General features: G+C 34.4%; 3 protein-coding genes and 1 non-coding gene across 6 annotated transcripts in view; 1 reads left to right on the top strand and 3 right to left on the bottom strand.

The window, feature by feature from the left end:
- LOC143349447 (uncharacterized) overlaps positions 1-2,447 on the bottom strand; it is a 36,996-nt gene extending 34,549 nt beyond the window's left edge. Inside the window, exon 1 of the mRNA XM_076780719.1 lies at positions 2,294-2,447. The gene's annotated coding sequence lies outside the window, so the exon portion shown is untranslated. The remainder of the gene's footprint in view (positions 1-2,293) is intronic.
- Positions 2,448-3,371: 924 nt separating this feature from the next.
- Positions 3,372-8,842, top strand: LOC143349445 (uncharacterized). Its single transcript, XM_076780715.1, has 5 exons — positions 3,372-3,679; positions 4,710-5,040; positions 5,097-5,369; positions 5,428-5,610; positions 6,004-8,842. The coding sequence occupies exons 1-5, from the start codon at positions 3,515-3,517 to the stop codon at positions 6,372-6,374; spliced, it is 1,323 nt and encodes a 440-aa protein (XP_076636830.1). The 5' UTR covers positions 3,372-3,514; the 3' UTR covers positions 6,375-8,842.
- Positions 8,843-10,080: 1,238 nt separating this feature from the next.
- Sam-s (S-adenosylmethionine Synthetase) overlaps positions 10,081-23,492 on the bottom strand; it is a 55,859-nt gene continuing 42,447 nt past the window's right edge. Inside the window, exons 1-10 of one of the 3 annotated variants that reach the window (XM_076780716.1) lie at positions 19,179-19,314; positions 18,360-18,891; positions 17,115-17,192; positions 16,461-16,583; positions 15,851-15,963; positions 14,053-14,196; positions 12,497-12,715; positions 12,241-12,423; positions 12,035-12,168; positions 10,081-11,846 (exon numbers count right to left, since the gene is read on the bottom strand). In XM_076780716.1, the coding sequence (XP_076636831.1) occupies positions 11,741-11,846; positions 12,035-12,168; positions 12,241-12,423; positions 12,497-12,715; positions 14,053-14,196; positions 15,851-15,963; positions 16,461-16,583; positions 17,115-17,192; positions 18,360-18,474 (1,215 nt within the window). In that variant the 5' untranslated portion in view covers positions 18,475-18,891; positions 19,179-19,314 and the 3' untranslated portion in view covers positions 10,081-11,740. Of the gene's footprint in view, positions 11,847-12,034; positions 12,169-12,240; positions 12,424-12,496; positions 12,716-14,052; positions 14,197-15,133; positions 15,247-15,850; positions 15,964-16,460; positions 16,584-17,114; positions 17,193-18,359; positions 18,892-19,178; positions 19,315-23,492 lie in introns of those variants that run through there. The other 2 variants (XM_076780718.1, XM_076780717.1) reach the window with 2 other exon arrangements.
- LOC143349630 (small nucleolar RNA SNORD24) lies at positions 11,917-11,985 on the bottom strand. The gene has a single exon (XR_013080955.1). It is a non-coding gene; the product is annotated as a small nucleolar RNA SNORD24 (small nucleolar RNA).

The raw sequence follows: 23,492 nt of genomic DNA, 5'->3' as shown, positions 1-23,492 counted from the left end.
ATTATATTCTATTTCTATTTCTATTCCATTACTTATTCGATTCTATCTAAGTCAATTATATTCTATTTCTATTTCTATTCCATTTCTTAATCGATGTTATTCTATTCAATTATATTCTAATTCTATTTCTATTTCATTTCTTAGTCGAGTCTATCTATTCAATTATATTCTATTTTTATTCCATTCCATTTCTTATTCCATTCTATTCTATTTCTATTTCTATTCCATTTCTTATTCCATTCTATTCTACTTCTATTTCTATTCCATTTCATTCGATTCTATTCTATTCAATTATATTCCATTTCTTATTCGATTCTATACTATTCAATTATATTCTATTTCTGTTTCTATTCCATTTCTTATTCGATTTTATTCTATTCAATTATATTCTATTTTTATTTGTATTCCGTTTTTTATTCTATTCTATGCTATTCAATTATATTCTAATTCTATTTCTATTCCATTTCTTACTCGATTCTATTCTATTCAATTGTATTCCATTTCTTATTCGATTCTATACTATTCAATTATATTCTATTTGTATTTCTATTCCATTTCTTATTTGATTTTATTTTATTCAATTATATTTTATTTCTGTTGCATTTCATACTCGATTCTATCCAATTCAATCATTTATTCTATTCTATTTTTATTTCTATTCCTTTTTTTATTCTATTCTATGCTATTCAATTATATTCTAATTCTATTTCTATTCCATTTCTTATTCGATTTTATTCTATTCAATTATATTATATTTCTATTCCATTTCTTACTTGATTCTATCTATTCAATTATATTCTATTTTTTTCCATTCTATTCTATTTTTATTTCTATTCCATTTCTTATTCCATTCTATTCTATTTCTATTTCTATTCCATTTTTTATTCGATTCTATTCTATTCAATTATATTCCATTTCTTATTCGATTCTATACTATTCAATTATATTCTATTTCTATTTCTATTCCATTTCTTATTCGATTTTATTCTATTCAATTATATTTTATTTCTATTGCAATTCATACTCGATTCTATCCAATTCAATCATTTATTCTATTCTATTTTTATTTCTATTCTTTTTTTTATTCTATTCTATGCTATTCAATTACATTCTAATTCTATTTCTATTCCATTTCTTATTCGATTTTATTCTATTCAATTATATTTTATTTCTATTCCATTTCTTACTTGATTCTATCTATTCAATTATATTCTACTTCTATACCATTTCTTAGTCTATTCTATTCCATTTCTATTTCTATTCTATTTTTTATTCCATTCTATACTATTCAATTATATTCCATTTCTTATTCGATTCTATACTATTCAATTATATTCTATTTCTATTTCTATTCCATTTCTTATTTGATTTTATTCTATGCAATTATATTTTATTTCTATTGCATTTCATACTCGATTCTATCCAATTCAATCATTTATTCTATTCTATTTTTATTTCTATTCCTTTTTTTATTCTATTCTATGCTATTCAATTATATTCTAATTCTATTTCTATTCCATTCTATTCTATTTCTATTTCTATTCTATTTTTTATTCCATTCTATACTATTCAATTATATTCAATTTTTTATTCGATTCTATACTGTTCAATTATATTCCATTTCTTATTTGATTTTATTCTATTCAATTATATTATATTTCTATTCCATTTCTTACTTGATTCTATCTATTCAATTATATTCTATTTCTATACCATTTCTTAGTCTATTCTATTCTATTTCTATTTCTATTCCATTCTATTCTATTCTATTTCTATTTCTATTTCTATTCCATTCTATTCTATTTCTATTTCTATTCTATTTTTTATTCCATTCTATACTATTCAATTATATTCAATTTTTTATTCGATTCTATACTGTTCAATTATATTCCATTTCTTATTTGATTTTATTCTATTCAATTATATTATATTTCTATTCCATTTCTTACTTGATTCTATCTATTCAATTATATTCTATTTCTATTCCATTTCTCATTCGATTTTATTCTATTCAATTATATTCTATTTCTATTCCATTTCTTATTCCATTCTATCTATCCAATTATATTCTACTTCTATACCATTTCTTAGTCTATTCTATTCTATTTCTATTCCATTCCGTTAAATCATATTCTATTTCTATTCCCATCCCATTCAATATTTCCCAAGTCCAACATACTCAATTCCAAATCCCCAATTCCCCCAATCAAGTATTTCAACAATTTGTTCGAAACCCATCAGAAAGACTGAGGATCACAGCCATCACTAGTCACAACAATCACGGGACACCTACCTTCGCGCTAGAACGCAAGGCACGCGGGTACCTCGGGTGGCGAAACACACTGGACTCGTAAAACCTCAAGCACCGGACTACCGGTAAAAGGGAACCACTCCCTCCCTGTCCAAACAACCGTCGAATCGCTCTCCAATCCTCCTCTGACATAGTTATTTTCGACCCCCTCCCGCCCCAAGGCGATCGCGACATTCGTCATGTGCTTCTGGCAAACGCGGTAAACGTATTTGCATTTCCTGAAATTCTCTTTTCGAAAATTGTTGACCGCCCTCCAACGCTCGTTGCCGAATTCCCGACCGTGACACAAGAATAATCCGCTTCCTTTATTTTTGTAAATGATGCTCTCGTCGCGTCCCCTAAAAACGATATTCCGTTAACGTCCATCGCTTCGAATCAAATAAAATTAACATTAACGCTATATTACTCTTCCTACGATACCTCACTCTCAGCCATCGCTTTTACTACTGACACCTATGTACATCTGCAACAGAAATTTCATGGTTATATCACGGGAAAGAACAAGGTTAATTTTAACTTATCTACAGTGGACGAAATTTCTATCGAAAATCGATATCTATCGACATAACCTAGTTTTCTCCTAGAAATTTCGTCCACAGTATCCGGATGAAAATAAACTAATACTCTCCTCGTCAGATTTATCTTCTAATTATTACAAATCCTGATCGATCGATTGAAAAATAGGTACTGCTATCGCGTCTTCTATAAGACTAGCGGTGAGTGTTTACACTTTCCATTATCTTCGATACGACGACGAAACGTTGGGAAATCCGGGGTAAAAGCAACGTCGTGACGGAATTAAACCGTAAGAAAATTCGAATGTGCCGCAATGGTAGCGGTTGGAAGATCGTTTCCCGCCGTTGGGAAGAATGGAAAATCAATAATAGTTACCGGCCTTACCGACTTTACGATGACGAATACCCTAAACGATGCTCCCTCTCTTTCCACCTCGACTGTCTCTCCCTTTCGCGCTCCTTGGAAAGTTCACGATCGCAGCGTCCATCTTTCCCGAAATTGCAGCGCCGCGCGTTCGCCATTGGCCAACCGCCGTGTCGCCACCGTCGCCGCCGCCATTATAGATTCCGTTGTGTGTGACCGAGTCCCGCTCTCTGCACTTTTCCGCGAAAAAGTCCGTTCTCGCCTCGACGCCAAACGCGATACACATTCGGGGAAGATCGTCGAACGAACGAGCCGTGCGTTGAAATGAAAACGTACAGCCGGAAAAAAGGCGATAGCTCGAGCAACGTGATCATTCATGTAAACGAGCTGTGCCGACTGTGCCTGGCAAAGGAGGAGGAGATGGTGCCGATTTACGTCGACGAAACTGTACCCTTATCTCTACGAATAATGGCCTGCGTTAATTTGGAGGTGAGTTCCGAGCCTTAGTAACCGTGGTGCACGCCGGAGTTGCGTTAAACGGACATCGGCGGGTCCGTGTCCGTCCTGCGCGTATCGAGAACTTATCGAAAAATAGGAATCTAGTTTATCTCACTGCCATGGATTCTGTCTCTTTCTACTCCCCCCCCCCCCCTTGGCTATATTGCATTTTCACTTGTAGCCGAGAGCGTCACTCACACACGCGTACGAGACGCCAAACCAGTGTGGCCACCGTGTGCAACTACCGGCTTTACCGAGTTATCGACTTTGTGTGTCCCGCGATACGTCGACGCCACCGTCTTCTCTTTCATTACAGGAATCTAGACGAGACGTATCATTCCGTTACAGATCGTTTACCTTGCGAATTTATAGAAATCTGCAATATTAGATTACAACCGCGGCTCTAATGTTCCTCGTTCGCCCTTTAAATCCAGCTATCTCTCGCGCGAAATACACCGAATAATCGATCGCGACGTGCAACTCGGGTGGTCTTTTATTTACAAGTCTCAAACAGCAATTATTCTCCAATTAATCGCGTATCATTTGCTTTCTCCTTAAAATAAAATCCTCCGTAAAATCCTTGATACATCTCTTCGCTGATAATTGTATAGTTCGAGCTACGATATAGCAAACTGAACTCTCGAGGGTTGGGGACCCGACTATCGTCCTTCCGCGAGAAGAAGGCACAGTTTACATCCCCACTCCTGCTGCTGGCCGCTGATTGGCTGTCGCCGATCTCCGTCGCCGTTCTCGACCAATCAGTCAGCGGACTGCAACAGGAGTGGGGATGTAAACACGCTTCTCTGGAAGCATGACTTTCACACTGAATTTCATTTTCTATATACATATGTTATAAGCAAGCAAATTAAAATATTAAAGATGGCGACACTTAGGCCCTCACTATGTGGTCTAAGGCCCCCTAGCTACTAGTATTTATGTAAATTGTTCCAAAAGTTGAAATGTGCAAACTTTGACACCTACTCGAGTTTACTAAATTTAATGTCTACATTTTCTGTTACAGGTTTTCGAAGAAGACGGTCTACCAAACATGATTTGTCACCCCTGCAAGTATCAATTGGAAAAGTCGTATCAGTTCAAGAAGAAATGCGAGGCTGCTGATGCCAAACTACGGAAGCACATGAAACTGATACAACAATTAACTGGTCAGGATGGAGAGGGGGAGAACCAAGACAATAACAGGGAAGAATTGAAAGATTCCTCCAACACTGGCAAATCTAAACAAGTTAAACAACTGTTGGCCGATTTGGTATCGATAAAAGATGACAGTGGACAAACGGATGGTGACCCTATCGAAGTTACGGAGGAGGAGCTTGTCGGTGGTTACATTTTAGGTATGCATAACCTTAGTTTCGTTGAATAAAACAACAACTCATTTTCCTAATCGTAGGGATGAATTCTGAGAATGTGGAAATGGAAGAAACTATGGCGGTGGATCCAGAAAACATCACGCTAGTGCCAGCAGAGGAACGTACTGCTAAAGCACGTTGCACGATACGCACAACACGTATTAAGCAGGAACAAGACACAGATGAAGAAGCAGAAGAGATACACAGGGCAATCGCGAACGCAGACTTGAAAAACGTTTATATGATGGAACTCAAGAGCAACAGTTCCGGTCAAGGAGAATCACTGAAATTGCAACCGATCGCAGATACCATAGGTAATTAACGTATGAAATTTCTGTGGAAAGAAAATCTTTCAACTTGTATCTCTCACAGTCGAGGCTAACGAAGAACTGAAAGTGTTCCAATGCGACAAATGTCCAAAAGCATTCACCAGAAGAATAATGTTGAAAAGTCATCAGTCTGTTCACTCCACGCAAAGAGGTTTCACGTGTCAGGCTTGTGAGAAATGGTTCCCCACGAGGTCAGCTTTAGTGAGACACGAACGTACTCATACAGGTACGTAAATTATTATGTATCCACATGTTTCCATACACACTTCAGCGTTGTGTTAAGACTAAAATGTTATTTAACAAAAAATGTGAAATGTGTTGGAAATGCTGTTGAATACACCTATGTTTCAATTTCAAAGTGACGCAGGATGAAACTAGCCCATTTCATACGACTGCTGATGTTCGTAGTACAGTGTGAGACCGTCATGGAGACTCAATGTTAAAAAGACAGTAAACATATTGTAATTTGCATGTTTATGTTACTTAACATCTCGTCTTGTCCTGTTTTACTTGTAGAACACACTGCTGAAGTGTGTACGCAGAAATGTGGAACACCTTGTGTACGTAAGGTGTTTAGTGATAGTCGTAGAAACAAGTATTCACTTTTTGACATTTGCAGGCGAGAAACCATTCGGTTGCAACATTTGTCACCGTGCATTTGCGCAAAAGGAAATTCTGCTTCGTCATCTGATGACGCATTCCGGGCAAAAACCGTTTCAATGCCAGCATTGCGAGAAGAGCTTCACGCAACGCGAGGCTCTGAAAGTACATATGCGAAGACACCAGAAATTGGACCCAAACGATATCCAATTGCACCATTGTCAACTTTGCCCCAAAGCATTCTGCCACGCGTCTGGACTCAGCAGACACTTGGTCACACATACCGGGAGAACGTACAAGTGCGTGGAGTGCGAAAAATCTTTCACTGATAAGAGTTCGCTGTTGAGGCACAGTCGCATTCACGCACCTAAAAAGATAGTAACGAATTAAGTTAATTCGGTAAATTCTAGATCGGAATCACAATGTCGACGCTAAATTCACATTCACGAAATACGTTCTTCAATGTTTTATTGTTAACACGTTCGCTGCTTGTGATCGTATTTTTTCTCAGAATTATATTCAAACGTTTCGGGGGCCATTCTATTAGATTTCTACGTCTCTTCGTATTCTATGTAACTAAAATTACGTAGCAAATTATTGTAGTGTGCCATTCTTCCACGAGAGGGCGTGTTTACATCCCCACTCCTGTTGCAGTCTGGCTGACTCACAGGTATTGGTCGAGAACGATCGGTGAGAGCCAATCAGCGGACTGCAACAGGAGTGGGGATGTAAACACGCCTCGTGGGAGGACCATAAACACATTTCAATGCAAAAACGAGAACATTTCTTCACTTTCGAGAAGATCGTTCATGTATCATTTTTAGATAAGACTAAGAAATGAAAATAAAGAAGCTAGAACAATTTAAAAACAACAGCGAACGCGTTAAGCATGTGATATACATTTTTTAATTTTTTTTATCTAATTTATAATATATCGTATTCAACGATAATCATGCACTAACAGTTTGTTCAACAATTCCAAGTATATATACATATATATACTTACATTTATATGTAAATATTTCGTTTCTATTGTACGTGTACCAGGTATTAAAACGAAAAATTTTCAAAAAAATGTGCAATAAGATGGTTTACTTATGCACCTGGCGTGGTACATCATACACAACGTCGCTTTACGTTTTAATTAAGTTATCTGATTCATTAATATTATAGAAATTAGCATTCTAGCAAAACATTTTGTCATAAAATGCTAGTTCCATGGAAGGGTGTTAACAAAAACGATTACAAACTTTTGGGGCTCCGATAGCGTTTGTCTAAAGAGAAAATGAAAGTTTTAATATTGAATTTAAGTAGAAGCTTTAAAAGTTTGTAATCTCTTCTTTCTTTCATTCTATCATTCTTTCTTTTTTTAAAATATCCTGTATATATTCCCATGATTGATTGTTTGTATTATATACAATTATATTATACTTGGGTGTATAAATTTACACGTAAGAATTTCAACTGCACATTTCTTTCTGTCCTGATCAGGGCCGTGTCTAGATATTTTTGAATAAATTCGTTATTTGGATTCTAATTCACGAATGAAACGTAAACAAAATTTGAATTGTAATTATTTTTTTGGAAAAAGTTTTAGCAGATGAAACAAACCATTCTGGTTTTTCATTACGAGGGATGAATCTTTTAAGTTGAGATGAAAATGTAGCCAAAAATAGTTCCACGCAATTGTTAAGTAGTTCACTCTTTTGTGAAGTTCAAAGAAATATTGTTTATCTTTTTTACTTTTCAACCCAGCTTTGTCACGGCCCTGGTTTTGATTATTCCCAATAACATTTGTAAAATTCAACAAACAATTACTCGTAATATATTGTCAGCGATTTTATTATATGCATACGCAGTCCTTGATAAACCACTTCGATGAGGACTGCATACATACAAAGACTATCAATCAAAAATGGAGACTGTTGGAAAATATTTACTTTCAATGAACTTATTAATTCCCAGTTTAATAGTTCAAATGTTTAAAAGAATAAAATAAACAGTGAAATACATGTTGCGAAAACTTTAAAAGATATCTTTTCCATCGCAAGCTTACGGACATTCCTTGTTTTCTTCTGACAGTCTCCATATAGTGGTCCTTTCTTTTTAAACGCATGTTATTGATTTGAGAAATATGTAAAAAGTAACAGAATATATTTTAATGAAAAATACCATTCTTTAAATTTCTTTTCCTACTTCCGAAGCTCCACACCCAACAGATCCTCGATAATTGCAAAGAAACGATGAAAATTTGTTTCTAGTTTCTTTTTTCTACGCAGCAGGACCCCAACACCTAAAAAGCAACAAAAATTAGAATACTAACAATTAACTAAAAAGCTCACACATAATGAAAAATTGTTATTTTCGTTAAATAAAGATTTAACCGTAAGTGGCCATTTTGCAATGTGAATATCAATAAAATAAATATATTTAAAAAACACGAAACAATAAATAATTCTTAAAAAGGGAACATATCACTTAGATAAATGTGACGAAAACCTGCTTTCGTTTAAATAAGTATTTCTTCTACGTACACAGATATTTCATTTTTCTGGGCCCATTAAGTTCTTCTAAGATTAATGAGATTCACTTGCAATGGTATCGTGTGGTATTAGTCAGAAAAAGCTTTCTATGAGAGTTGAACGCAGTATAATACACATTTTATATTCTATATTAAGTTACTTCGTTGGAATAACTGTTTCTGCTTCTTAGGCAATGTATTACAATATTAGGAGTCTTACTCAGGATTTACGTAAACATTATTTTCATAAAATTTTCAACCGGCTTTAATCCTTCGAGTCTGGTGTATCTATCCATAATTCTTTACTTCTACGTACACAGATATTTCATTTTTCTGGGCCCATTAAATTCTTCTAAGATCAATGAAATTCATTTGCAATGGTATCGTATGGTATTACTCATAAAAAGCTTTCTATGAGAGTTGGACGCAGTATAATACACACTTTATATTCTACACATTATTATTAAGCAGGGGATGAAGTATGTACAATAATAGAGTACCATTTTATTTTCTATATTAGGTTACTTCGTTGGAATAACTGTTTCTGCTTCTTAGGCAATGTATTACAATGTTAGGAGCCAATAGTAGGAGTCTTACTCAGGATTTACGTACACATTATTTTCATAAAATTTTCAAACGGCTTTAACCCTTTGAGTCTGGTGTATCTATCCATAATTCTTTGCAATGTGTATCTGCATTCAAGAATCAGATTCTATCGTCTTATATGTGACTCCAGAAATCACTGAGACTTAAACGGAACTTAATAGAACAGACAACAACGTATCAAATTGATAATAGTGCTCGAAGGGTTAATATAGTGCTAAAAGTAGATAGTAGAGGTGTGCAGGTGTTCTTTATGGGGGTTTGTTCATGAAACAATTGTTTCTTGGCTACTTTCATAATCTGATAACCTGAGAAAAGAAACTTTTTGAGAAATTTTTTCTTGGTAACCGGCACAACCCTAACAGTAATATTAATTTGTCAGTTTTTACTATATCTACACCACACTCTACTTCGTTTTACACCAATTGAATTTGCTAAACTTTATAAATTTTCTATATAGTACTTACAATACTTAATAATGTGCAACCTACAAGTGTAAGACGAGTAAAACTATCTACGTAAAACGTTTGCTATTTAGGGAAAGCATAAACTGTTATAACAATGTGTATAAAAATTACTTACATAGTTCCATTACAGCTAGTCGCAGTTTACTGTGCAACAGAGCTCTCATTAATTTCAAAAGTTTCAACCAAATCATACATCGCCACACCATTACGAAGGAATCTCAAGGAGTTTTCTTTTTTTTCGATTCGTAAATAGCGTGGAGTGAAATGTGAGTGAAATGAATGACAATTTATTAAAAAATTCTTTTTATTATGATTTGTATACGATGATCTTATTCATCTTTACACTGCCAATACCGTTACACAATAAATCGTTACATTAATCTAACGGAAGGAAATGACTAAAATTTAATTTACAGTTCTCGTTAATGTTTAAAACGTGAGTCACAGATTGTTTTTCACACTACACATTGAAAAAGTCATATAATTTTCGAGCTCCGCCACACGATTTTCTTTTATATCGAACCTCTACGAAACAAAGGTCAATACATTTTCGATGTTGCATTATTTGCTATACATTGCAAGATCGACAATGTCTATTACAATTATCTATTCAAACGGAGCAAAGAGGGAAACGCGCACGTGTGTTATGTGTGTATATGTGTGTGTGTGTATATAAATATATAAGAGTTAGTAGTATCGCTATTATTCAAATTCAAACGTTAATCAAGAAACTGTTACGATAAATTATACTCAAGAACAAATTTAAATAAACGCGATATTATTAACAACTTCTGCCCCCATCATTATTGTTTCATCGTACAGATTTAAAACAATATGAGAAACTAAGGCTTGCCCCATATCTTGGTCATTTCGATTGATTTCCCATTTTGCTAAAATTAATATACGTAATTATTATCGGGTTTACATTTCCACTCGAACGATTAATTATTACTCTAACGAGGAAACATACATGAAAGCTCGATTATTAGAGACTGAAGTTGCTGGTAAAAGTAAACACAGGCTATTAAAAATGTTACACTTACACTTGTCAAGCAAAACGAACAAACGTCGAAATTTCATGTACGTTCGCAGAAATACCAGGGGTGCGTGGGTGTGCTCGATATTCCAAATTCGAGCCAGAAAAATATTGGGTTTGGGTTACAATTTGATCGTACGTATTATGGAATACGTATTGCGGAATATACGTCTGAACTTAACCTCTTAGGTGCGGGCTAAATTTTACACAGTACCTGTTCTCTACGTGAGCACGTTGGAGCGACACTTGACTCTGTATCGAAAAACAAAGACTGTATAATCTGTCTGTATGCTGTTAACATTGTTATAAAACGTTGTGAAGGCATAAATAGCGTGAAACGAAACATATGAAAACGGTCACTTAGTTCAAACAGTGACCGAGTAAGCCACTAGAGGGAGCCACTATAGGGGCGCATCGTGCCTAAGAGGTTATGTGAAAAACCTGAGAAGTATTTAGGTTTGGAAATTTGAGACTTTCGTTGACCAGAGATGCCCGCACACCCCTAGAAAAATACTAATACCGCTAAAAATCTGAGAGAACATTTTCATCTCATAGTTTCGTTTAAAGGCACGGCCCGATGTTACCAATTTACAGATTTTTCGAATGCTCGATCGCCTTTTCGTTTAAATATGTTTTTTTTTTTTCTTTCTACTATAATTATTTCCAACACACAGCACTTACGAGCCACAAAAAGAAATCGTGCCATTTGGTAAACAAACTACCCTCCACGATTCTAACGAATGCACGAGTAGGCAACGAACTCACGATAGGCTTAATTCATCATCTTTCCCTTTGTCACTAGTTTCATGACACCTGATGATGGATAAACTTGGATTCATTTGTCAAGGAATAAAAGAAAACTTACTGTCCTCACCTGTGTGCTGGGTCAATGAAATTTGTACTATACCACATAATACCAAGTACCTCATCGTGTGGGGAAAAAACTACCATGTCGTTCTTCCTGCTAGTACTAAGTTGGCAAAAGGAATTGATGGACTCTTGGCGAATGAAGCGCGGAGGTCGAAAAGTCCCGGATAAATGGCTCCGGGATATACACGCATATTTAGAGCGAGTTGGTGGACGTTCCAAGATCAGAAACGCCAAATTGATTTAAAATCTATGGCTCTCATCAATCGAGAATTAGTGTTTTTGGCTGCTCCCAAGTGAATCCTTCTCGGCCAAAGTGCCCGTATGTACTGGTTTGTTGGTAAATAGGATTACGAAGGTTCAACTCCCTGGAATAATCACACAATTCAAAGACAATCCCCTAATACCAACTATAGTATAAAATAATTGATCAGAATTATTCTCAGTGAACTTGTTTTTAACATCATGGCACTCAAGAGTAGCAAATACTATATAACATCATTGAATAAGGTTTCGATCAATTGTTTTAAATACGACACGAACGCGTTATACTTACTTGACTATTTTCCCAGGCCGTAAATCAAAGTTTTTATTAACTATACCTAAAAGTTCATTTTGAGAGAGTTTGGATGTACCGTAGTCAAAGACTGTGATCGAGAGGGGTTCTGCTACGCCAATGGCGTACGAAACCTAAAAACAATGTTTAATTGTAGGGAAACGTTTCTAATGATTAAAATTAGCTATCTCTTAATTTTGTATTACCTGTACAAGACAACGTCTACAGATACCAGCTTTCACCAAGGACTTGGCAACCCATCTCGCCGCGTAAGCAGCGGATCTATCGACTTTGGTGAAATCTTTACCAGAAAACGCTCCACCGCCATGAGCTCCCCAGCCACCGTAGGTATCTACTATTATTTTACGACCAGTAAGACCAGCATCGCTCTGTAATCAAAGATGAACGCGTCACAGTGCATCCTAAGCGAAATTTCAATCAAAAGTTAATATTCGTTCTTACCTGAGGTCCACCGATAATGAACAGTCCGCAAGGATTCACGTGAAAGATCGTTCTTTCGTCAAGGTACCTTGCCGGAATTACTTCTTTAATTACACTCTCCATAACTGTTTTGCGTAACTCATCCAAGCCAATTTTTTCACTGTGTTGCAACGATACAACCACTGTGTGAACTCTTATAGGTACGCAAGCACCATGGTCCATGAGATACTCGCAAGTCACCTGATATACAAATTTCTATTAAGAATAGTTCCCCATATATTGTGTAACTAATAATGTAACAGCGAGATACTCTCAGTGAATCTATTTTCGCATCATGGCGTTCAAGAGTAGCAAATACTACAAATTACATCATCGAATAGAATTCTATATCTTAAGCGAACCCAGATCTAAGCGAAATGTATCTATAATTTCATTTAAAATGCATTGTTTTTCAAATAACTCTGGAAATTAATTTTAAATCTTTCAAAATGCTCAAAATTTTTGCACAGTGTTGCAACGACACAACCACTGTGTGAACTCTTATAGGTACGCAAGCACCATGGTCCATGAGATACTCGCAAGTCACCTGATTTACAAATTTCAATCAGAAATAGTTCCCCATATATTGTGTAACTAATAATGTAACAGTGAGATACTCTCAGTGAATCTATTTTCGCATCATGGCGCTCAAGAGTAGCAAATACTACAAATTACATCATCGAATAGAATTCTATATCTTAAGCGAACGCAGATCTAAACGAAATGTATCTATAATTTCATTTAAAATGCATTGTTTCTTCAAATAACTCTGGAAATTAATTTCAAATCTCTCAAAATGCTCAAAATTTTTTCACTGTGTTGCAACGACACAACCACTGTGTGAACTCTTATAGGTACGCAAGCACCATGGTCCATGAGATACTCGCAAGTCACCTGATATACAAATTTCTATTAAGAATAGTTCCCCATATATTGTGTAACTAATAATGTAACAGCGAGATACTCTCAGTGAATTTATTTTCGCATCATGGCGCTCAAGAGTAGCAAATACTACAAATTACATCATCGAATAGAATTCTATATCCTAAGCGAACTCAGGTCTAAGCGAAACGTATCTATAATTTCATTTAAAATGCATTGTTTTTCAAATAACTCTGGAAATTAATTTTAAATCTTTCAAAATGCTCAAAATTTTTGCACAGTGTTGCAACGACACAACCACTGTATGAACTCTTATAGGTACGCAAGCACCATGGTCCATGAGATACTCGCAAGTCACCTGATATACAAATTTCTATTAAGAATAGTTCCCCATATATTGTGTAACTAATAATTTAACAGTGAGATACTCTCAGTGAATCTATTTTCGCATCATGGCGTTCAAGAGTAGCAAATACGACAAATTACATCATCGAATAGAATTCTATATCTTAAGCGAACCCAGACCTAAGCAAAATGTATCTATAATTTCATTTAAAATGCATTGTTTTTTCAAATAACTCTGGAAATTAATTTTAAATCTCTCAAAATGCTCAGATCTGGTTTAAACGTACATATCAATAAAAATTTCAACGGACCTGTGTTTTTGAATCTGGTCTTGCCCACCACAGTTCACCGCTTCGCCTCAATTCCCCAATCTTTTGATTTAATTTATGCGCTAAGACAACAGTTAACGGCATACACTCGTCTGTCTCATCTGTCGCATATCCAAACATCAGACCCTGATAGAAGAATTTCAGTTATTCCAGCTAAAATTTACGAGATATAAACTTGAAGCAGGCGAAAGATTTGATAAATATCTTTAATTAATTTGCGATATTATACGAGTTTCTACAAAGGAGATTAAGCATTAACAGAGAGCATAAGACAACGTATATGTACATAGAGCTCGATAGAAGGTGTTACGCCATTGCTTGACCGTAACACCAACTACAATTGTAACACGGTTGTGCAAATTTATACCATACCAAAAAAGGTGCCACACAGAGCAGAATTCTGACGAGCAACATTGGGGGGCAATTGCGTTTAATAGTTCCAAAACTGGCAAAGATTGTGTGAATTTCAGGGTCAGTTAGTCAGAAATGTTATGAATGTCATGATATGAATATGAATGAATAAGAATTACCATCACACACAATTTTACGATGAGAATTCTTGGCGTAGAAATATAGATAAATTTCTGAAGACAATGCAATCATATAAAAACAAAATATATTCTAATGGGCAATACGTGCCTTCACCATCACCAAGCTAAGGCAAGAATGAGAAACTAAAATTTTACGTACCAAAGCCTTTACAAAAATGGGAAGAAATAGCAGAAAAAAAAGTGTATATAGAGTGCGCTGTAGCTAATATTTCTATGGTAGTGGAAACATCTAAGCATTCGTTAAAAATAGGAACAACACTATAGTTATATATACATACGTTACACAGAAAAGTAAGGGATAACTAATAAATAGCATATAGCAATAGCCGCTGTAGCTAATATTTCTATGGTAGTGGAAACATCTAGCATACGTTAAAAGTGGGAAGAACACTATAGTTATATATATACATACGTTATACAGAAAAGTAAGGGATAACTAATAAATAGCATTAGAAATTTCATTAAAAAGAAGAACGCAAAGTTTCAAACGAACGATCAGAATACTAATTGACCTGGTCTCCTGCGCCCACTTCTTCATCGCTACGGTTTTCATGAACTCCCGCTGCAATATTTGGCGACTGAGCATCGAGCGCCAATAGAACACTGCAGAGCTTGTAGTCAAAACCTGTAGAAATTACACGAGTAAGGTAAAAATATTCACTGTCGTGAATATCAAAACGCTGCCTTATCCAACTGACACTTCGAACAGTGCTTAATTCCAGGTAACCGATTTTTCTCAGATAACACCGATCCTAAGTATTCAATTTACCAATTTTAACACAACAATAATTCGTTATTATTAAGTAAAGAAATTGAGAACAACTTCGACCTAGCCATTTTGTACGATGATACCATTGAAAATGCATTTCCACGATTAATGTACAACGAAACACCAAGAACCTACTTGAAAGATGCATTTGTATCGGATAACTTTTCTGCGATGATAAATAAATATGCGATGATTGTTTAATAACGAGTTTCCTGGAAGTTTGTGAGTAATCCTATCTATTAAACTTCCTGACAGATTTTTCTTATATTATAAAATATTTATAGTAGATGTATTTATACAACTGCATTCACACATTCACACTTAACATAGGGGAGTGTATGTTATAAAAGGTTTGTAAAATATGTCATGAAAAAAAAGGGAAATGGTAAAGCAAAAAAAGAAACAATGTCATTCAATTATATGGCTGCTCTGCGGCACGGGCTGAGAATGGGTTATGTACCTGATCACCTGCACCCACGTCCTTCTCTTCCCTGTCCACATGAACACCATCAGCGATATTTGGAGATTGTTGTTCGATCGCCACCAAAAGGTTCAACGTACGCCAATCGAATCCTGCCACGATCACGATATGCTTACGTTACATATTCATATGCATTCTTTTGCTCATTGCTTCCAAAAGATAATGAGCAGGATATTAGTTATCCAATCGATCGAGTCATGGAATTTCCTCAAGTCCAACATGTTACTAACGTGTATGTAGCGTAAAGCACATCACATCCTTTCGATTAAAATTCATAACATAGTGCTGGAAGCTTTCGTGCCATGATTCGACCATGTATTTGTAAAATCTGATTCTGGAGAACCAAATGAAGGCGAATTTTACGAGGGACAAGATAACAAAGTTTTTTTCATCCAGCCACGGGCCAATGTGTACGTCATACAGAGGATGCGGAGAACTTTTCATGTTAGCGAGGAAAATTTCTTTAATGTTTTAGATGTATAAGATAAAAAGAAAAAAAATTCAACAAAATTTTAAGGGTGTAAAAGGTTTAACAAACATACATCGCTGAAAACAAGAAATTACAAGATGCAAATGAAAGTGTTTTTACCTTTCGACGAATCGTCATATCCAATGTGCTTAACAGTGTCCCGAACAATTTTTTGATAATCTACCACAGCTTTCGATGTAATCTCACCGCACAACAGTACCATTCCTGTTTTTGTCACAGTTTCTGAACAATTCAAAAGTACAATACTGTTACAATTAATATATGCATTTTAAATTATATAGAAAATCAAGTTAACAAATGGAACGCAAGCAGAGGAAACGAGACAAAGCTTTTTAAAGAGAATTTGATAAATTCTATAGTTAAATATACTTCGACGATAACAAAAGAAGTTCTGGTTACCGTCTCAAAATCAGAATTTTTGCAGGAGATACCATTCATACCACACAGTTGATAAATATTAATATTGCTACTATTAAGATAATTTATTCACGTTACTATTGTACCGAAAGACTGTTTGGCAAAAGCATGTAACGACGATACTGTATTTATTTACGCTATAATTGTTTTTCATATTTAATAAAATTGAAGGCATCGACTGAAATAGAAACACAATTGTAAGTGATTTATTAAGTATTAGATCTCTTTAGAGTTCTGTTTCAAAATGAAGTCAAGGTCGAATTGGCTAGCTTATAAATAGAGATTATAACACGGATTGGAATCATTGAAAAATTAAGAGTATCCCAGAAATCTTACCGCAAGCCACTTTTGCATCAGGATCTTGCTTTAAGTGTGCGTCTAAAATAGCATCGCTTATCTGATCGCACATTTTATCTAAAAGAAAAGGAAATTCAAACATGTTATTAGAATAGCGGGAAAATTTTCATCGCGGGAATTTAACGTCTATTTCAAAATGTACGTTGCATCGCGAATTAATATAAATTTATTCATTAAATACGAATAATTTCGGAAACATAGAAAATAATTATTTTAGGTTATATCGACGAGTGGGCAGTTTTGGTCGAAAATGGTCACGAATTCGTTAGAAAATTAGACCAAAATCGCTCTAAAGGATGAAAAATGTGGGTTAGATTAGATATTCGAGCAATCATGTGTGTAAGTAGAAGCAGATTTTGGAAAGAAATTAGAGTTGCAAGATTTCAACAATTTTAAATATTTCTTTTCATTGCATGCGTTACGTCTGAAAATATCAGTTTCATCTTTTCGATGCTTCGACGTTACTCAGCACAGAGAACTTTAGCTGAGAAAGCGTACGAGTTGAGGTATTTGAAAACGTCAAGATAGACTTTGTGGTTTGGTACAAAATAAATGTTATTTAGCGGAGGGAAGTCTCTTAACAATTACAACGTTTCTAAACTCTTTCTATTTGATACGGTAAAACTTTGCTAAAATTGAAGCTCTAAGAATTCTGTTCCCCACATGCGTACGCTAGTTTTGCAAAATCAATCTGTGCATTGTACGAAAGCAAGTCTGAATCTTAAACAACATCCAATATTCAAGAACATTGCAGAGAAAGGGTCCACGTGGTCCACCAGACCACCGAAATAGATCTACGTGGGAACGAGATTACGACCGTTGGGGATCGTGGACTCCGTAAATTGTAATATCGAGCACATGGCGACGCCGCAGGTGTTTGGGTCTCTTCTCTATCAGTTCGCAGCAACACGCTCGTGAAAATGTGTTTACTGCAATTCGGTGGATCGACGGTCATTCGGGATCGATGGGGAGAAAACGATCACCAGGAGTGCAACGTAACACCATCCCGGCATTTCGGAGCTTTTAAGGAAATTAAGAAACCGCGAAGGAAGGGTAGCAGGCGCGCGGCGTGCGCACGCGGTATATATGTGTGACCGTGTTCGTCGAGTTTCATGGCGGCACACGCGACTCACCGCGCATGGAAACTCGGAGCCAGCCCGCACACGAGATCAGCTGAAATACGAGCCAGTCATGAGGCGAAGGCACACTTTTTCGACAACGTACCTGGATGCCCTTCGCCGACGGACTCGGACGTGAAGAGAAAACTGGTGTCCTGTTGCAGCTCGGGCGGCGTGTGCCCGTTCGCGTATCCGTTCATATGGTGAGCGGTCTCCGGCATTTTCCTTCTTTTTCGTACTCGTCGTCGAGGACCTTCCTCTCGTCTGCTCTTCCTCCAACGTTACAAGCCACGTGACGCGGTATCGTAAACACGTTTAACTCCGTCTGGTGTCGGATAACGATTAACCAAAACGACCGAGATCCGGAGCCAAGGTATCTACACCCTACTTCGATTTCACGAGCGAATCCTCCGACACCTACACACCACGGAACGTAATAGTCGAAAGAGCGCGGAGCAAACGCACTATGCACAGTGTTCAAAGTAAAAGAGACTCCCCGCTCCCTGGCGGCCGCTATTTATAACCACGGAACCGTCGTCGCTCCGTTCGGCTAATCTCGTGTCACGTGACGCCCGGTCATCCGGGAGTCGACGATCGGCGCGTAATTCAATTTCTCCTTTCCCCCACGTGCTCGCCAACTGAAAACAATTTCGCATTTTAGTGGGAAGCATCAGAATTTTTTAAGTATACGAAAATAGCAATTACGGATACGAGTAAAAAGGGGATCGATTATTTAATCGATATCATATCGGTTGCACAAAGGTTAGGTTCGAGTCGAATTATTTCAACAATGTTTACATCGTCGCGGTTTAATCGAGCGATTCGAAGGCGGCCATGACGCAATGTTTATGACATTTTAATCGCGCGACATTAATAACGCGGTCGTACGAATTCCTAATCTCCCTAAGAGCGATTCGACTGTTACCTTCGATTCGATGTTTTCGGTTCTTCGAGATATCGTCGTCCAGGTCGATTATTCTTTTTTTTCACCGTTGCGAATTGTTCGAGCGATTATCGATTCGCGAGCTGCTCGCGATAGATGTGAATTCACACTGAGCAGATGTTGCGTATCGGTCCAACTTTTATATATGTATGTCATGACACCTCCCTTCCACGATGTCGGAAGATTCGAGTGGGGTTGTGACAAGCATTTGTGCAGTCGATGAATATAATTATGCATGGAACGGCGAAGAAAGCAGAGAGAACTGCTGAATAAAATGCACGATAAGAAATTTTCAATTTTCATTGGTTTCTCGATGAGAATCGAACCTTAGGAGGAAACAAGTTTTTTTGAATTTTCGAACGAATTAAAAATGGCTGCTTGTCTCGCCGACGATGTGTCGATTCGAGATAAAAACGATGCATTTCAGGCGTTTCGTCATGCTCTTTTTGGCTAATTTCTCGACTTGAACTTTATAACATTGCGATATAATTTCGATTATGAATTAAAGACGAGGAAAAATATATTATTGCTCGAATTTCTTTGGTTTATTGTCATGCAAAGCATTGTGGGTCGTGAGAAGTAAAGCGGAATCGACACGCGGAAAAATAAATATATCTTGCGTATATTTTATTTTCATGAATGTTTTTGTTAAGTTTCTTTCACTTCGTCTGGTATTGTTTGGTAGTATTTGTTAAAAAAAATAACATTAATAATATAGTAATGGCGTTGTAATAATGTTCCTTGAGTTTTTCGATTACGAATTAAAAATAAATATATTTTATTTTCATGAATGTTTTTGTTAAGTTTCTTTCACTTCGTCTGGTATTGTTTAGTAGTATTTGTTAAAAAAAACAACGTTAATAATATAGTAATGGCGTTGTAATAATGTTCCTTGAGTTTTTCGATTACGAATTAAAAATAAATATATTTCATTTTCATGAATGTTTTTGTTAAGTTTCTTTCACTTCGTTTGGTATTGTTTAGTAGTATTTGTTAAAAAAAACAACATTAATAATATAGTAACAGCGTTGTAATAATGTTCCTTGAGTTTTTCGATTACGAATTAAAAATAAATATATTTTATTTTCATGAATGTTTTTGTTAAGTTTCTTTCACTTCGTCTGGTATTGTTTGGTAGTATTTGTAAAAAAAAACAACATTAATAATATAGTAATGGCGTTGTAATAATGTTCCTTGAGTTTTTCGATTACGAATTAAAAATAAATGCATATATTTCATTTTCATGAATGTTTTTGTTAAGTTTCTTTCAATTCGTCTGGTATTGTTTGGTAGTATTTGTTAAAAAAAATAACATTAATAATATAGTAATAGCGTTGTAATAATGTTCCTTGAGTTTTTCGATTACGAATTAAAAATAAATATATTTTGCGTATATTTCATTTTCATGAATGTTTTTGTTAAGTTTCTTTCACTTCGTTTGGTATTGTTTAGTAGTATTTGTTAAAAAAAACAACATTAATAATATAGTAACAGCGTTGTAATAATGTTCCTTGAGTTTTTCGATTACGAATTAAAAATAAATATATTTTATTTTCATGAATGTTTTTGTTAAGTTTCTTTCACTTCGTCTGGTATTGTTTGGTAGTATTTGTAAAAAAAAACAACATTAATAATATAGTAATGGCGTTGTAATAATGTTCCTTGAGTTTTTCGATTACGAATTAAAAATAAATGCATATATTTCATTTTCATGAATGTTTTTGTTAAGTTTCTTTCAATTCGTCTGGTATTGTTTGGTAGTATTTGTTAAAAAAAATAACATTAATAATATAGTAATAGCGTTGTAATAATGTTCCTTGAGTTTTTCGATTACGAATTAAAAATAAATATATTTTGCGTATATTTTATTTTCATGAATACTTTTGTTAAGTTTCTTTCACTTCGTTTGGTATTGTTTGGTAGTATTTGTTAAAAAAAATAACATTAATAATATAGTAATGGCGTTGTAATAATGTTCCTTGAGTTTTTCGATTACGAATTAAAAATAAATGCATGTATTTCATTTTTATGAATGTTTTTGTTAAGTTTCTTTCACTTTGTCTGGTATTGTTTAGTAGTATTTGTTAAAAAAAACAACATTAATAATATAGTAATAGCGTTGTAATAATGTTCCTTGAGTTTTTCGATTACGAATTAAAAATAAATGCATATATTTCATTTTCATGAATGTTTTTGTTAAGTTTCTTTCACTTCGTCTGGTATTGTTTGGTAGTATTTGTTAAAAAAAATAACATTAATAATATAGTAATGGCGTTTTAATAATGTTCCTTGAGTTTTTCGATTACGAATTAAAAATAAATGCATATATTTCATTTTCATGAATGTTTTTGTTAAGTTTCTTTCACTTCGTCTGGTATTGTTTGGTAGTATTTGTTAAAAAAAATAACGTTAATAATATAGTAATGGCGTTGTAATAATGTTCCTTGAGTTTTTCGATTACGAATTAAAAATAAATATATTTTGCATACATTTCATTTTCATGAATGTTTTTGTTAAGTTTCTTTCACTTCGTCTGGTATTGTTTGATAGTATTTGTTAAAAAAAATAACATTAATAATATAGTAATAGCGTTGTAATAATGTTCCTTGAGTTTTTCGATTACGAATTAAAAATAAATGCATATATTTTATTTTCATGAATGTTTTTGTTAAGTTTCTTTCACTTCGTCTGGTATTGTTTAATGGTATTTATTAAAAAAAACAACATTAATAATATAGTAATAGCGTTGTAATAATGTTCCTTGAGTTTTTCGATTACGAATTAAAAATAAATATATTTTGCATATATTTCATTTTCATGAATGTTTTTGTTAAGTTTCTTTCACTTCATCTGGTATTGTTTAGTAGTATTTATAAAAAGACAACATTAACAACATAGTAATGGTGCAACAGGAAATAATTTTTCCAAAATGATTTGAAATTTTTTAATTTCGTCGAAAAATTTCAATACCTATTCGAATTTTTTTCTCGAAAGTGTTTAGGATTTCGAGGGTATGTCTAATGACCAAAAATGCTTAAAATTGACCCTACTAATTAAATATAATTTTTTTAGTTTGATTTGAAATTTTTTAATTTTGTCAAAAAATTTCAATACATATTCGAATTTTTTTCTCGAATGTGGGTAGGATTTCGAGGGTATGTCTAATGATAAAAAATGATTGTAATTGACTCCTCTAATTAAATATAATTTTTTCAGAATGATTTTAAATTTTATAATTTCGTCTAAAAATTTCAATGTATTCTCGAATTTTTTTCTCGAAAGTGGGTTGGATTTCAGGGGTATGTCTATTCACCAAAAATTCTTATAATTGATCCCTCTAATTAAATATAATTTTTTTAGTATGATTTGAAATTTTTTAATTTTGTCGAAAAATTTCAATAACTATTCGAATTTTTTTCTCGAAAGTGGGTAGGATTTCGAGGGTATGTCTAATGATAAAAAATGATTGTAATTGACCCTTCTAATTAAATATAATTTTTTTATTATGATTTTAAATTTTTTAATTCCGTTTAAAAATTTCAATACCTACTCGAATTTTTTTCTCGAAAGTGGGTTGGATTTCGAGGGCATGTCTATTCACCAAAAATTCTTATAATTGATCCCTCTAACTAAATATAATTTTTTCAGAATGATTTGAAATTTTATAATTTAATTTTTTAATAACTTTTTAATGAAGACTCAGTCAAAATGAGACTCGTATAAATCAATATATTTTCCTTAATATTTTCATCAAATTACTTCAACTGGCATTTCTTCGTCTCGTTTTACAATATTTGCAAAGAAACAAAATTAACAACATAGTAATAGTGTTGTAATAATGTTCTCTATACTTACATGATTAAGTCCATTTATCTGATCACGTAAAAATGAGAATTAAAATTTATAAACATGGAACTGACGAAAGCGATTTGTACTCTGTTGGTAATCGTTTAAATGAGAATCATGTTAATGCTTGTAATGCAACTTATTTCGTAGAAAAACACGCGTGCAATCTGATGATATCTTGTAGAAATACGAGCGATCGGATTTAATCTGTTCACGAGGAGAGCAACGTAATCAAAAACTAGTCGTATGCAATGACACTGACACAGCTGAATGAGAGAATATCGAATAAATTATTCTGTTAATTAAATAAAAATTATATTATTCCGTAGTTAAATAAAACTCTATGATTTGCAAGCATGATGCGAAAGATATAATCTGGGGGGGGGGACCATGACTCAGTATTTAATTCGACATTTAGTAGTTTGTAATTATAAATAATGGTGGACCCCA

The sequence above is a fragment of the Colletes latitarsis genome, chromosome 13 (genome assembly GCF_051014445.1).
Source record: "Colletes latitarsis isolate SP2378_abdomen chromosome 13, iyColLati1, whole genome shotgun sequence".
NCBI classification, from domain to species: Eukaryota; Metazoa; Arthropoda; class Insecta; order Hymenoptera; family Colletidae; genus Colletes; species Colletes latitarsis.
Note: the sequence above shows the minus strand (reverse complement) of the source record. Positions and strands in the feature narration are given on the sequence as shown.

Coding starts and splice junctions, on each gene's coding strand:
- LOC143349445 (XM_076780715.1), top strand. CDS start 3,515: ATGAAAACGTACAGCCGGAAAAAAGGCGATAGCTCGAGCAACGTGATC. Junction 3,680..4,709: donor TGGCCTGCGTTAATTTGGAG/GTGAGTTCCGAG, acceptor TTTCTGTTACAG/GTTTTCGAAGAAGACGGTCT. Junction 5,370..5,427: donor ACCGATCGCAGATACCATAG/GTAATTAACGTA, acceptor TATCTCTCACAG/TCGAGGCTAACGAAGAACTG.